This window comes from Rhamphochromis longiceps, linkage group LG22 (assembly GCF_057381845.1).
Source record: "Rhamphochromis longiceps isolate RC_006_pf linkage group LG22, R_longiceps_female_GT1.1, whole genome shotgun sequence".
Lineage (NCBI taxonomy): Eukaryota > Metazoa > Chordata > Actinopteri > Cichliformes > Cichlidae > Rhamphochromis > Rhamphochromis longiceps.
In genome coordinates this window covers 26,528,817-26,545,642 of record NC_140577.1, presented here as the reverse complement: position 1 = coordinate 26,545,642, position 16,826 = coordinate 26,528,817, and the positions used below count along the sequence as shown (strand labels likewise).

The 16,826-nt window shown below is 41.5% G+C and overlaps 1 protein-coding gene across 3 annotated transcripts in view; it reads right to left on the bottom strand.

Moving 5' to 3' along the window:
• LOC146644220 (receptor-type tyrosine-protein phosphatase U-like) overlaps positions 1-16,826 on the bottom strand; it is a 258,409-nt gene that overhangs the window by 77,108 nt on the left and 164,475 nt on the right. For all 3 annotated transcript variants that reach the window (XM_085397138.1, XM_085397139.1, XM_085397140.1), the window contains exons 7-9: positions 15,031-15,324; positions 6,486-6,806; positions 1,058-1,167 (exon numbers count right to left, since the gene is read on the bottom strand). In XM_085397138.1, coding sequence (XP_085253264.1) covers positions 1,058-1,167; positions 6,486-6,806; positions 15,031-15,324 — 725 coding nt within the window. The remainder of the gene's footprint in view (positions 1-1,057; positions 1,168-6,485; positions 6,807-15,030; positions 15,325-16,826) is intronic.

The following is a 16,826-nucleotide window of genomic DNA, read 5'->3' as shown; positions in this document are numbered from 1 at the left end:
ACAAGGACTGAAAAACATTCCTGTGGTCAAATCTTCAGAAAATTCATTTTACTGTTCTGGATAGTCAACGTTCCTTTGACAAAAAATACAAAAACAAATATTGCTAGCAGTTATTTCTGAGTAAACCGCAGAGGTTTTTATTGATTTTTAGAGGGCGAGACTTCTGTGGAATCACCGAATACAATGTGAAATTCAGAACGTTAAAGGCAGCAAGAAGCAACAGTAAAGGCAGGCATTTATTGTTCTCATTTGGAGCTTTCTTATCACAAAATAAGCAATTTCTAAGCAACTGTGTAACAGCAAACAAATATATTGTTTTCACATTTTGGTTTCAGCCTCATAAATCCAGAAGTTTAAATTCACTGCACTAGCAGTTTGGAGGTTTGGGGCGAAGGCGAATCATCTGTATGCACACCAAGGTTACCGCAGCACTCGATTCTCTGCCTGGCTCCTCACTTTTCAGGCCTCTGCTTGTGAAAAGAAACTCGTTTTCTCTCCCTGACCGGTGACCATGTGTTAAGCCACAGTGGGTCTTCACATGTACTTACACAAAAAAAGCTCCGAAGCCTGTGCTACAAAGGTCTGTAGTTGATATGGGGCCATCAATAATTAATTAGAAACATTTAAAGTTGCCCCCTTGTGGAGGCATCTCTTAGGCAAATAAGTAATTAGAATGGTTGTCCCCCATGTAATTACAGCCTGAAGTCTGGGCCGCAGCTTCATTACCATATGAACATGTACAGTAAATCCTATGAACTGTGAAAAGTGAGTCCTACCTACTCCAGAAACTCAGCCTCGTGTGTGCTATCGGGGTTTAGGCAAGACACACAAAAACAGGCCTGGAGGAAATCAAAGAGGGGGAGCAGTGGAGTCTTTAAAGCCCACAGAAGAGACTTCTCATTGATCTGAGTCATTTTGCTGAAGGAGGACGAATAAAACTAGATATATACAAGGCAAAAATAACATCCGACCCCCAGTGAGGATAAGTGTGTGTTATGTGAATTCAGTTGTTGTCATTGTTGTGAACTTTTTTGCGTTAGTAATGAGGTTAGCTTACCTCATACTGTGTGATGAGACCGTTTGGCTCTATGGGTTCCTCCCACTTGAGGAATATCATGTCGTCGAGCGGGGTGAAGGTCAGGGACTCTGGAGCGATGCCGCCAGGAACTACAGCAGGAGAGAAAACAACCTTCTTTGAAACAAACAGTCCACTCGGGTCTCGAGTTAATAGACTCCTGGGCAGGCATGCCGGGGGCTAAAAACACCTTTGACAGAGTGAAAAGGCACAGGGCCAAGGAGGGATGGAGGAGGACAGAGAAGGGAACACAGAGACAGAGCAGAAGGGGGTGATGAAAAGAAAACTCTGAAGCAGCTTGCTCCCAGCCCTCAGGATGAATTGAGATTCTGGCTAATACTGTCTGATAACAGAGCACCGTGTCTCAGAGGATGACAGCAGATTTTTCTTCTTTAGCACCGTACCGACAGAGAAACAGTAAAGTAATCCAACTGCCTGAGTACCCCTCTGCATGTTGTGGTTTAATGAGATGCATCTACATCTATATGTATCTTTTTTATTTATTTTTTGTGCTATATAGATATTTTTTAGGCAGGTGTTGAGCTGGCCAGTTTAGGTTCTGAGAATAAATGAATGTCCAAAGAAACCCTTTGGCATTGACAGCCACTAAAAGGGTGCTTGCTGAAAGAGTAAAGTCACATCTAGAAGTGAAAAAAAATATTCAGCACTGTGCTTTCTGGTTCTGCAGTCAGTGATGTTGAAATAGGTGATGAGAGAGCTTTAAAAAAGAACCTCTCTGCACCTACTTCCTCTGTGAGGTTAGCATTTGCTAAATGCTAAAGCTACAGTGGCAGATCTGAAAACTGCTGTTCACAAACGCTGTCGATCTAATCTGACTGAGCTGGAGCTGTTTTGCAAAGAAGAATGGGCAAAGATTTCAGGCTCTAGATGTGCAAAGCTGGTAGAGACAGACCCTAAAAGACTGGCTGCTGTAATTGCAGCAAAAGGTGGTTCTACAAAGTATTGACTCAGGGGGCTGAATAATTACACACACCCCACTTTGCAGTTATTCATTTGTAAAAAAATATTTGGAATCATGTATGATTTTCGTTCCACTTCTCACGTGTACACCACTTTGTATTGGTCTGTCAATTCCAATAAAATTGATTCATGTTTGTGGCTGTAATGTGACAAAATGTGGGAAAGTTCAAGGGGGCCGAATACTTTTGCAAGCCACTGTATGCCCTTGTTTGTATTGGCAACATTTAGGAAATGATACTGTTATATGGGGATTGAAAAGATCACATCATAGTTTGAATCCAAAGATCATGTCAGATTTGACCTCTAAGCTGACGTTTAAATTTCACATCTACGTTTCTTTCTAATTGACCCCAAAATGCTTTATTTTTACTGCACTAAAACTTTTTAAAGTACATTTAAAGAAGAAAAAACAACAGAATGAATGTGCACAAAATGCTGTTCCCTTTAAAGTAAATGCTGCCCAGAGTGATCTGTCTTGGCGGGGGTCTGCTTTCTCAGAGTGCTTCTTGTTTCTTTTTAAAGTTATTTGGTAGAATGACTTTTACGCTCAGGGTTATTTTCTTGGTGCATGCCTTATTTGCTCTTCAGATTCAGTCAGCTGTCAGAAGGCTTGATGATTTGCTCGTATAATTTTAAATTCATTGGTCCATCTATGGCAGCAGGCCATCGTATTTCAAATGCAGTAAAACTTGACCAAAGTATGAAACTATCACTGTCATGTTTCACAGATGGCATCAAGTTCTAATGCTTCATCCAAAAACGTGTGTTTGGTCTCATTAAAGAACAAAAAAACAAAAACATTACTCCAACTGGATTCTCCATCAGAGGTTTAGTGAAGTGCAGATGGTCAGCAGTGTTCTCTGCAGAGAGAAGCGCTTTCCTCTCGTAAGGCTGGCATGAGTGCCATTGTTGTTACCCAGTGACTGAGCACAGTACTACACGCCTCACCCTGGAGTGATGTGATAGATTAACAGTAAAGAACCTATTAAGTCTTTTAATAAGTATAAATATAAGCTAAGTACATTTTTACTATTGTTTAAAAATCTTGTGTTTTTGGTAATGACATATGAAAGACCCACTTGACAACAACTGAAACACCACTACTATCATTTTACAGAACTCAAAACTTCAGTTATTTTTTTGTGAAAAATCTCACATTACTTTCAATAACAATAAAGTATAAGTTCTGTTTCTATCAGTTATGATGAAAATACATTTTCCCCTCCAAAAATGCACAAGCAAAGACAGCAGAGGAAAATAAGCTATCACAAAATAAACAATTATCTAATCCATTTTATATTGAAGGCTCAAAATAGTCATTTATTGTTTAGACCTCTCAGTGTGCCCCTGAGAGACCAAAACAATTGCTCATTGTCCAAAGTTATGGCTAGTATCACAGCACAAGCACTCTACCGATTTAATTGTGTACTCCTGCAAAACTGTCAGAGTAATGACTGAGTTTATGTTAAAAATAATAATAACGTAGGCAGAGAGAGAAGCTGATTATGGTGCTAAGCCAATCTGTTGTCTGGCCCCAGGTGACACCCACACCTTTATAAAGTAAAATCATTTTATTGTTGCTTTAGGAGGTACGAGGTTTTTGTCCCATGCGTTGTTCTACACAGTGTCAAATCTCCAGGCGCTACTTCGTTATTGCGGGGTGAAGTTGAGGGTGCTTCCACGCTTTAAGCCAAAAGACCCATTCTGGTTGTATTAGATTATTCTGTTATTATATGTTACCTTATATATGTAATCAAAGTAGTTGAATTAGAATACTGCTGTAGATCACATTATACCCTTTAATATAGAGTGTGTGAGCTGTATGTAGTTTAGTTCTCATTATACTTTTGAGTTAACAGAACATATTCACATATTAGTTCATTAGATAAATGTGCATCACTCTGTATCCTTGATCTGCTGGGAATGTGTTACACTGTTTTCTTGACATGCTTAATTGTTGAATCATGAAGAGAAGGTTGTAAGCAGGAGACTCTGTGTCTAAAGACAGGGGAGATAGATAGACCACATTCCACACCCCCACCTTACAGAAAGCAGAGAAACAACTGCCGAGGTCATAACTTAGGCGCTGTAACAGAGAAAAAATGTGATGTTTTGGCTTTTACGACTAGCTGGGGGCCACTAGAGACTATAAAAAGCTGAGCAACCCGTCACCATTTTGAGACATGTGCCTGACCCTCTGGTAGCATCTCTCCCGTCCGGACGTTGTAATGCTCTGACTGTTGAATTATATGGAAATAAATGATTGTTGATTGAGCATTTATACACCGAGTATTGTCCTTCCTTCAGCCCAAAGATTCAAAGAATTGGGAGAATTCAACAGTTGACATCAGTGTGAATGTCTTGCTGAAAGCGACTCAAGTTCAGATGTTGAAATGTACTTTAAATGAGCTCTAGCAAAATCAGGAAGGTACAAGGGTGCATGGGGTTAGAGGTTAGCGTTGGGATCATCACCAGTGATGACTTAGACTTCACGGGTGTGGAACTTCTCAGGATTTTAACATGAACTACAGATTATTTTGTATTTAAAATGATGCGGCACTACTCCTAACTAGTACAGAAAGAGAAAAATTGTTATACCTGTGCAAACTTCCCTGCAATGGCTTCCCGACAAATACAGGATGGATTTGAATGTCTTTGTTATTTGTCTATAAAGCCATGCCTGGGTTGGCACCTGGGAACATATCAGAGCTTCTATGCTCCTACTGCACCACTGGGACTCTTAGATCCTCAGAATAACTGCTTTAACTGTTTCACGATTGAGGTTAGGGGGTAAAGAATACTGTGCTTTAGCAGCTGTGCCTCTAAAGTCCTCTCACAATAACATGTTCAGCCTCTTCTGGCACTTCAGAGAAAAAAAGAGAGATGTACATTCTTTCATTGGTCTTTCTTTGCCCTTCATGGTCTTGACATTTGAGCATTAGGTAGTTATTTTATTTTATCATTTAATCTTAGGCCTTTTTATCCTGTTATCACTTGCTTATCTGTATTTGTGTTGATCCGAAAAAGTGCTTCAGAGGTAAATGCGATTTAATGCAATTTGATAAAAGGTTCTCAGAAATGGCTTCTTCTGTTTGTGCATCAGCTATGACTGAATTACCGAAAGCAATTCTGCAGCAATATCAAACTTCTTCGAGCTGTCTGTTTCCCTGAGAGAAAAAGCTGAAGCCGAGGAAGGCGAAGCACCACACATGAAATTCCTGCTGTATCTCTGACAGGAAAATCTCCTTCCTCCGAGCGGCAGAGACGCAGTGCGAGAAAAGCGCTACGCCAGCGTTTGATTGTCGAGCCCAACAGGAAACAGGCAGGAGGAACTGTCACCAGCTGTGGCTCAATTACTGTAGTTGTGGAGGGTGATGGCAGCTCGGGGGATGACAAGGGGATTGGGGACTGTCACACTGTCAGTCTGCCATTCAGTGGCTCAAAAAGAAAAAAACTTTCCATTGGTGCTGGCATTCAAAATATCAAGTAAAGTATTAAGAAAAAAACCCTCTAAAACAATCATAGCTTGTTTTTTCTGACATGCGTGTTTTAACTTGTCACTTTGAAACCAGTCAAATCCCACAAACAAAATCACAACACCATGCTCCTGTCTGTATGTTTTTTCTTCATTTATGTAAATGCATTTCCTCCTGCCTTCGAGAAGCAACGTGTAGGAGTCGGTAATTAGGAGCGCTGTCTGTTTGCTTCATATCTCCTCAAACGCTTTGTGTTTTTAGGTGCTGATATAATAAAGTAATGCAAATCAATAGTACATTTTACAGGCTGCTTAAATGCATTTTTAAGATGCATTAAGAAAATCCTGCCAGTTGCTCATCATCCCCTCTTACTCTCTCCACAGGGTCAAAGCTATCCCTGAGTGGCTTTCTATTACACTGAAAATCTTGCTTTCACTCCATAACAATGCGTGTTTGACCTTCTGTACTTCTACCAGCAATTTGCATTAGAATATACTTAATCTGCTGATGTACACAGGAAAATATTAATACAAAGATAAGCAAAATCATTTTACCATTTTTTCTGCCGGCCATGGCTCAAGCTGATTAATGTTCCACTGGTCTCCATTTAAAAGGCTGATCCTCCATTTACTTATGCTGATCCAGCCTATTCTGTGAGTCAGTATGTGTGTGTGTGTGTGTTTCTGTTGTTTGTTGTTACTGAATGACTAAAGGCATACATTTGTGTAAGAAGTGCACAATAATTATCTGAGCATGAAGGAGCAACTGCACATTCAAGAGGTTCTGAAGCCAGAGCTAAGTAACAATGACAATAAAGAGCTTCAGTGCATGCATAAAAAAGCATCACTGTCTCCCATAATGATGGTGCAGTTAACAAATGCAAGCCATTTCAGCAAAGCCCTGCATATGTGAGTGCGAGCATTCACAAGGCAAAAATGAAGCTGCCCACTCACTGTCTTCTTCAGTCTGAAAGGTGACCTCTCTGCTCTCCTTCTTGCCCTCTGGGTTGGCGAGCGCTAGCCGAACGTGTACCGCACGAAAGGGTGGCAGGTCTCTCAGGGTAAAGTGAGAAGTGTTGCGATCCACAGACAGGCATTCCCTGACGGTCGCGTTGTTTCCTCCACTGCCCCCTGTTGGCATTGAGTAGCGGTAGCACAGCGACAAGGTGTAGGTGTGACAGCGGGTGAGGTTGTATCCCAGTGGCTCCCACTGGAGGGTCAGCTGCCGGGGCTGGATCTCTGTGGCTGTCAGACCACGCAAGGCACGCATGGGCTCTGAAAGTGGTAAGGAGAAGGAAGTTAAAAAGCCAACACTGTGGTCACATTTACCAGTTTAAAACCCAAAAGCACAATGAAGCATTTTTTAAGTGATAGAACCAGCTGGACTAGATCTTATATTTCACATTTCTACTCTAACTGACCAGTGTGCTATGCTCATAGCTTCCCCTTGATAAACGTGTTTCATTGCGTGTAAATCATCTTCTTTTCTGTCTTTATTGTTAGTTTTGTATTTAGCTTTCCCTGCTCATGCTTCGTAACTTTACTTCCCACCCTTGTTCCTCTTTTATAATTGCCTGCCCCAGCCCTGTTGCTTTCAGTTGTGATCAGTAGCTCCACCTGTTCCTCCCAGTTTACTTACAATGCACTCCTTTAACATAAGAGTTATAGCCCACTATATATTTTCCACGTGGTTCCTCGAACCATGGCATGCTGTGGTTATAGGATGAGGGACCTATGGATATATATATATATATGTGTGTGTATATATATATATATATATATATATATATATATATATATATATATATATATATATATATATATATATATATATATATATAGAAATAAAAACAAAAAACACACCCAGCACGCCCCTGCGGGCGGTTTATCCTTCAAGCTCGGGTCCTCTACCAGAGGCCTGGGAGCTTGAGGGTCCTGCGCAGTATCTTAGCTGTTCCCAGGACTGCGCTCTTCTGGACAGAGATCTCCGATGTTGTTCCCGGGATCTGCTGGAGCCACTCGCCTAGCTTGGGAGTCACCGCACCTAGTGCTCCGATTACCACGGGGACCACCGTTACCTTCACCCTCCACATCCTCTCGAGCTCTTCTCTGAGCCCTTGGTATTTCTCCAGCTTCTCGTGTTCCTTCTTCCTGATATTGCTGTCATTCGGAACCGCTACATCGATCACTACGGCCATCTTCTTCTGTTTGTCTACCACCACTATGTCCGGTTGGTTAGCCACCACCATTTTGTCCGTCTGTATCTGGAAGTCCCACAGGATCTTAGCTCGGTCATTCTCCACCACCCTTGGGGGCATCTCCCATTTTGACCTCGGGACTTCCAGGTTATACTCGGCACAGATGTTCCTGTACACTATGCCGGCCACTTGGTTATGGCGTTGCATGTATGCCTTGCCTGCTAGCATCTTGCACCCTGCTGTTATGTGCTGGATTGTCTCTGGGGCATCTTTACACAGCCTGCACCTGGGGTCTTGCCTGGTGTGATAGACCCCAGCCTCTATGGATCTTGTGCTCAGAGCTTGTTCTTGTGCTGCCATGATTAGTGCCTCTGTGCTGTCTTTCAGTCCAGCTTTGTCCAGCCACTGGTAGGATTTCTGGATATCAGCCACCTCCTCTATCTGCCGGTGGTACATACCGTGCAGGGGCCTGTCCTTCCATAATGGTTCCTCGTCTCCCTCCTCTTTCTTGGGTTTCTGCTGCCTGAGGTATTCACTGAGCACTCGGTCAGTTGGGGCCATCTTCCCAATGTGTGTATATGTATATATATATATATATATATATATATATATATATATATATATTAGGGGTGCAACGATATTCGTATCGATATTGAACCGTTCGATACAGTGCTTTCGGTTCGGTACGCATATGTATCGAACAATACAACATTTGTAATTTATTTTATCAACTTTCCTTCCAACGATGCTGTCTGTGTTGAGCGCTCAGTGAATCTGTGTTCGACTACTCCGCCTAGGCTGCACTGTCGAGCGCAGATCCACTGAGCGCTCAACACAGACAGCATAGTCAGGAGGAAGAGCGCAGGGCAAGCTAGCAAGACACATGGACCTCCCCCACCCTCATTCAGATCTGGCGTTTGGAATTATTTTGGTTTTCATGTGACGTATGACCCTGAAGGTAAGCGAGTCATGGACTAAAGTAAAACAGTATGTTGGATGTGCCATGCAATGCTCAATTACATGGGTGGGAACTAGTGTGTTAGCGCAGTTAGCTCGTTAACGTGTTGGCCGTCTAGCCCCACACACGGGGCGATCGGCGGTAGCTCGTTAACGGAGATTTGCCGTGTTGTGACGTTAAGGTCATTTCAACGAGATTAACCTGAAAGCACTAGTGGGAACACAACGAATATGACTGCACATTTACGCCGACATCATCCTAGTGCAAAGACCAAAACAACAAGCATGCTACTAACTTTAGCCGAGTCATTTACACAGCTGTTAGCACATGATTCTCCTTATGCTGCTGAGAATATAGCCCAGAAGAAGCGGATAGTATAGCTTTTATTTTGGAAAGAGACATTTCTCTGTAATAAACTCTCTTTTCCAAAGATGAGTGATTCCTCAATCAGATACAGGGCTTGCAATATCGCTAGCCCGACGTCCTGGAGCTAGCGATTTTTTTCAGTCGGGCTACCAAAATCTATCTCTGCCCTGCCCGTCGGGCTATTGTAGGAAGGAAAAATATATGTCAATGCTTTTGCATTCTTTCAGAAATGTAGCTGGGTAATTATGTCATTGGCATCTGTGAGCCACTGTCAATATGTGACATATTGAAATCGCGTTTGAATTTGCGCTTGTTTTTTTGCTTTCACTTTGCAATCGCGCGAACTGTGTATAGAGAGCGACAGCACTGATCTGTGAGTGATGATAATTTGTGCACCAATTCCTCTGACATCGTCTTATTAATCGTTAGCTTACTATGCAAACATGACAAGTGAAATCTCCCGCAGCTTAAACATGTGAGAGGTTGATCGCGCAGAGAATCGCTGAGCTTATGTGAGTCCGTGTGTAAAAGCATTTCAGTTCTGCTGAGCCAAATAAGACAGGTCAGGGTGAAGAAGTGACAGCCAAAGAAAAGCTTACCACAAAACGGAGAAGTTATGACAAATCAGACTATAAGGCAAAAAGAAAGTGCAGCTTTATGGTTTCATGGACAAAAGAATTTCTGTGGCTGCAATATGACGAGCTAAATAACCAGGGCTGCACATAAGTGGTCCGCAGGTGTGCATTCGCTGTCAAAATAAAAAACACGCACAAGGGTTAGGGTTAAATTTAAAAACTGTACTTTTGAGTTAAAATATATATTTATAATTTTAATAAATGACAAATTAAAAAGGCATGAACATTTTTTTTGTATCGAAAAAATATCGAACTGTGACACCAAAGTATCGAACCGAACCGAACCGTCAGTTTCACATCAATCTTCTCCTTCAGTCATCAGTTTTGACCCAAGGAAGTTCACAGGTGTAAGTCAGTCAAGACTAGTATTTTTTTTAACTCACATAGCCTCAGGGATGTGATGGGGACACATGGATGTAAATTTGTCTGATTTACGCTGGTGCTTTTCCACACAGTGGGAAAAAGTCAGAACCAGACTCTTAAAGTGAACTCTAAAGTTGATGGGGAGCCAGTGTAACTGAATAAGCAAGAGTTTGAAATGAATAAACTTCGGAGACTTAGTCAGAAGCCTCAGCATTCTGAAGAACCTGGAGACACTACAGGGATGTTTTATTAAGACAGGTGAACAATGAATTAGAATAATCCAGACGTGATGAAATAGATGCAAGAATAATAATTTAGAGTATGACACGATGGCACTCAACTTGAGAATATTTTTAAGTCATAAAAGAAAGAGCAAACCAAAGATTAAACATGAGCGTGAGTGAGTGAACGCTGCATCAGAAGTCACCTCAAGGTTCCTGACAGAAGACGATTTAGCAAATGTGGAAATGGGACCTAGAATTTCCATTATCTAAGGTACAAATCTGTCAGGGGCAAAAAACAGGACTTCTGTTCTCTCTTCATTAAGATGGAGAAAATTGTCAGTCATCCAACTTTTAGCAGAGTCTAAGCATTTATGTAGGATGTGTAGCTAAAAGAATCTTGGGGCTTAAAAGAGATATACAATTGAATTTCATCTGCAATGCAGTGATAAAAATGTATTTAAAAGTTCTGACGAGGGAACAAATATAACAGAAACAGTATATGCCCCAAAACAGAACCCTGATGCATACCATAGGGAAGAAACGTGAAAGATGGCCTAGAAGCAGCCACGCAAAATCATCATTTGGATAATTTAGAACCACTCCAAGAAGAATTCACATAAGAAGAATAGTGTTTGTTAAATGGAGACAGCAACATTTGCTGCTGACTTTTCAAACTTACACTAAAAGGTTAGTGAAACAATGGAAGGAAAATGTAGCTGCCTTAAGAAGAAGCTTGCAAAACAACTCCGCATCGCTTGTAACACAAATGAGGTTCAGCCCTTGCAGAGAATCACATAAGAACGATAAAGCCTAATTACTGCTGTCATGTGTGAACACTGTGATTGCAGTTCTTCTCGTCCCTGTGACGCAGAACGTCCAGTTTCAAGCACAAAGAGGTTATTTCTGTCTCCAAGGTTGGCCTGAATCTCCAAGTGTACCGCTGAGACGTTAGATAAACCAAGATGAGGGCAATGCCCTCAGCACATAGTGGCAAGGCAGTACAGAGCTGCAGACAGGGGAAGTAACAGCTATAGCCCTGCTGCTGCTGCTTCACTAAACATAGATCAGAAGCTGAGACGTAAAAGAATAACCAATGTCACGGAGGAGACATCAGCTTTGAGGGGACAGAAACAAGACAGAGAAGGAAAACTCCTGAGAGACCTTGTGATTTAAAAGATGTTCTTCCCAAAAGGGCAAAATGTACCGAGTTAGATTGCTTTGTTCTCTGACAGCTGATATAAGCTAAAACGTCCCCATAGAATAGCAACAATCAATCATAACAAAGAAATTTAATTCCAAAAATATGTATCAGGCCCGTCATATCAAGGGTGGCTGAGTATAACTGGATTGATAGATTTTTTTTAACAATATCAGCCCCGTGTAGCAGCCCAATCCTGTTAAAACCACGTCTGCCACCAGCAGCTCACTGACTGAATGTTCACCTTCTGCTCCAGACACCATTACTCATCATTAGAGCATCACCACAGCAGTCACTGTCCTGTCCTCTCCACCCGCCTGTCCTCAGCCAATCCTGCCCCAAATCGACATTCTGCTTGATTAGTCTAATCAGAGGGATTAGCCAGAGGCAGAGGGAGTGATGGAGGGATTGAGGGGCTGGACAAGAGATGAGCACTGGAAGAGGAAATGATGAATGGGGGAGAGTCCCAGTGGATCTGCACATTTCATGCCATTGTCCTCATCTTTAACAGCTGCCTCTGTGAGCTGCCACTGAGGTCTGTCCCTCTTCCCGGCAGCTATGTTAAAATTATGATGGACTATCAGTTAACACCCTCGTACTTAACAGTGAAACCACATGAGCTTTAGACTGCTGACATCTTTGAATGGTTTCTATAGACGTTGGCATCTAGAAATCTAACTACTGATATTTAAAGTGCATTGATGTTCTATAGCTTCATGACAGCTTGTTGATGTTTTGCAAAAAATATATATATAAAAAATGTGGGTAATGGAGTGTAGGTCATAAAAATACTGCCATTACTGGTAAAATGACTTATTTGAAAAGCCATCAAACAGCTAAAAATTTAAAAGATGTGAATAAAATTTACCTTTGGAACCCATTTGCGACACTCTTATTTCAACACTTATATGATAATAGCTTTGGCCATCATATTTATTAGTTATGATAACACTAGACTCCAGATAACATATATTTGTGTAAGAAGGGGCAAAAGGTTATTGATGACAGTAAGTGCATCCTTTTCCAGAAGCCCGCTCTCTCTGATGCTGGCTCTGATTGTTCTGTGTACATTTTATATGCTTTTGTTGAATTGCATGAATGGTAAAAAATAACACACTATTTTGGAAGAATCCTTGTAGAGGACGTGTTACATCTGTTTTTACATACACAGGTGTCTGCGCTGCTAGACAATCACTGTGGCAGATGAAGTGGAGGGAGGATTTTCTTTTGTAGATGAAGACCCCAGAATTCCAAGTTGGATTAGAAAGCTTTGGGTGATCTGACAAACACTTTATTTTAGGCATTTGAGATGTATCAGCTAGAAGCAATGTACTCCATCAAGTATTAATAGGTTAATCTCTTTCTCCCAAAGATAAAACTTGAACATATGCTGCCTTAAACAAGAAAAGGAAAGAAGATATTAATGCTGGAGTACATGGCACATCTGCATTCATGCCAAGATCTCCCTTCTGCAGCCATACAGGACACATTTAGACCTGAAGCTAAAGCAGATGGGCACATCATTCACTTAGCATTTGAACTGGAGGTCTGTGTGGTCAGCAATTCTGAACAATAGCCCCATGGGATTTTAATACTCTGCACCAGCAAGGATGGAATTGACCAGTGTCCAAAAACGAAATGCTCTCTGCTAAAAAGAAATGACTCCCGGAGACACATTAGGAAGAAAAATTCATCCAGAGTTTGGTGTCACCGGGCCTCTGCTGTCTGCCGCTTTCTCCCTGGGGATAAAGCTTCAGATGTGAGCAATGGGAGCCGACAGGAGGTGGGCAAGTGAAAGACAGTGACAAGAGCGGATCAAAGAGTGTGGCAGGTGACAGGGACGTCATGCCATCTACTTGACAGAGCAGCAGGGTGTCTTTTTCACCAAGATGAGCAGCACTGCAGTTAAAACACAGATGAGAGGGAGAGAAAAGTCTCTGCCCTCTGCTTTGCATGGCGTAACATGAAAAAAATGGAGAACCTTTATACTACACAACCACTTGTGCTACACTGTAGTTGACGGCTGGGCGTAGACCGGTCCTAAACCAAAGAATCTGGTGCTTCAGCCTGATTTCTGTACACATCATCCCCTTCTCACTGAACTCTAATCATGCACAGTACTGATGAAAGCATGGCTAGATCCTCATTTACATTTGTGTTTTCATTATGAGCCACAGTTAAGTAGAAAGCATCTGACACCTTCTATAACAACAGAAACACCTTTAGTTCTTTTGTGGCTGCAGGCGAAGTACAAGTTAAGTGATATGTCATATTACCACAGAAGCTTGTGAAAGCATCAGCACAAGAAAGTCTTTTGTTTTCTGTATGTGTCATAGCAACTCATCAGCTGTCAGATGTGTAGTTACAGTTCCTCAACCTCTAGCATTTTATTAGATATGGCACATAGTCACAAATGCTAACAAGCTAATCCTAAGCATGTGTAATAGTTACCATGATCAGCATTTCAGTGTGCTAACAATAGCTAATCACAGCAAAGTTCAAGATGATGTGGGTTAATTCTGCAGGTACTATGGTACTAGGTTTTAGATGTGTCCTTGAGCCAACACAGCTAATTTAAATGGCTCAATGACCTCCTCAACATGTCTCCAGAGGCCTGGTAACAAACTAATCATTTGATTCAGGTGGGCTGACCCAGGGTGAGCTGTGGCTGTGCATTGTTTCAAAACTTTATCTTCCACCAGAAAAATGCCACGATGATGCTAACGTCCCAAAAATGCTTGCCAAAAAAGTGCAGAATTGAGTGGGTGAGTGTATACCTATGTTGCTTTATATTCTAACAAATCTCAACTCATGCTACATTAGCTTTTAGCATTTCCTCTTTGCACTGTGACCTTGGATATTCAATAATTATGAGATTATGTATCAGAATTTCAGGAGCAGGACCACTCCTCCAAACACGCTCCTTCCGGTTGTCATCTATATAGGTTCCCCTAGTTCTGCAAGCTGATCATTCTCGTTTACGTGCCCCACCCTTCCTCCTTCTTCTCCATTCTTCAACTTCTTCATTTCTATTTAGTACACGGGGATCTGCCAGGCCCTTGAGTCATCGCCAGTCCCCTTCGAGGCCTTCCCCAAACCGCAGCTCAATTCATGTCAAAGCATTCACTTTTACCTACTAAAACGCTGTCAAACTTAGATGAGGATGTGGGCCCAGCTAGTGAAATGGACATTATGTAAGAGGAAGTAATGCTGCACCAATAAGTGTTAGGTTTTACCTGACAGACAAAAAGAAGCATAGTCTTTTGATTCAAGGTCATATTTTGAGCATTTCCCATTATCAAAAGTGTAAGAATTTGCTGCTCTTTTCAGCTGCGTAAATTTAATGTCTAAATTTAATGTCCATTATTTCTATCAACCACACATTCTAAAATGTAAGGGTCTTAATATATATTGTCCCACCTATTGAGGTTTATTTTAACTAATGAGATAATCTCTTGATGCCAGAGCGGCTTTCTTTCTGTCTGAAATTGAAGCCTAATTAACTTTGATGTTGTGTACTCTTTTTTGAGGACACTGTGACCTTTAAAGTGACTTACCTGCACACTTTGTCCTGCTGATCAGTGGGGGCCCGGGTGCTCCGGTGCCTCCTTCCCCAGGCCGGGTTAGCAGGACACTGATGTGATACTCTGTGTCTGGCTCCAGGTGCCAGACCTTGTATGTAAGCGAACCCACACCATGAGTCTCTGTCCAAGTGGACTGGCTAGCCCGGTACTGGATTTCCCGCCGAATGACCGGTCCATCCCCCACGATGGAGTTAGTGTTGAGCTGGATGATCAGATAGGTGGGACCTGCCCGCAAAAGCTGGGGGGGTGCAATCGGTGTTGGTGGCACTGAAAGGCAGAAACCAAAATAATTTCCTGTGCATTTTTTTAAAGTACTAATTATTTTAAATTCATATTAGAATCAGGTTTTGGAGGCAAAATTAGAAACAGGAAAAACTCAATTAAAAAATGCGAGTGCGTCTGATGGAAAACAAGTTTCATTTTTTTCAGCAGAAAGGAAAAGTCGAAAAATAGGAAAGCAGAAGTGAAGGATCTCTGACATGGATTTTCTCTTTTTATTTTACAGTTTCAATAACATTATTTCTGCTCTACTGGAGCATTTAGTCATAAAAATCTTTTAATCACATCAGTACTAGGAGAAAGATAGATAGAGCAAGAGTGTGAGAGGCTCTTGAATGCTGAAAAATCTTAATTTTCACTCTAATGATGCTGAATAAGAGCTTATTTGCATGAATAATTGCATAACTAATTCAGTACTCTATGCGCATAAAAACCTACAGCCTTGATAGATAATATGACCCTCATCAACCAGGCGAACATCAAATTAATTCATCACACGATGGTGTGGGTGAGGAACTGGGTGTGCAGTGATTCTGACTGACATATCGCAAGGTTATAACACCTGCCTAAAGATGTTTTATGACGTGACATATTGGGGCGTAAAGAACGAGACGGTGTTTCAACAAACAATTCCGCACCTTTCAAAACACACCTATTTTATTTTGACAGACAGTGTCAATGATGTTTCTGTTCTGCTCACTCATTAGCAAATGTCAGTGACAATGAAAGACTTGTTATTTTGCTCCATCATGTGTAGATCTGTGCAGCTGAATTCACCCAACACTGAAAAAGCTTGTTGAAAAGGTGACCATGTCAGATGTTGAACACTGAAAATCGTAAAAGGTAAGAAGGCTAGAAAACGATAAATACATGTGTTTCAATTTTGTCAAAAAGGAAACTAAAGCACAAAACCTCTGCAAACTCTACAGAGACCAGCAGATTTGAAGCCAGGCTCTTCTTGTTTCTTGCAAGGCAGCACCGCTTACCACTTTAAATAACAGCCACACAGAAAGACCAGTCTGTGGGTCAGAGTGGACACTGCGTGACGGTCTGATCACAACCACTTAACAACAAAATTCAATGTCAGTAAACAGATAAAATTAGATCAAACCATTTTAGGGTATTTTCCCCAAATCCTCTAAAGGATCTCTAAACCTTTTTCTTCTGAACCAGATTTAGATCTGACATCTTCAAAGGCTACGACTGAGCTCTGACTGGCCAGCACATTTACCCACATCAACAACATCTGTGGATGTATAGTGCTGGCTGGGGCACATCTAGGTAATCAGAATCCAAGGTAATCCAAAATCATAGCTTTTTATAAGGTATGACTTTGGTCTAGCTTATTAATTGGGACAAAAATGCTTCACAGCTGCTATATGGCAATAGCACATTTTGTGGTTGCCAGTTACAGCATTGAGATTCAATACTGCACTGTTTCCAGAGTAAGAGAGATTTTTCCACTGACAGGCTCAATAGTTCTGTGACTT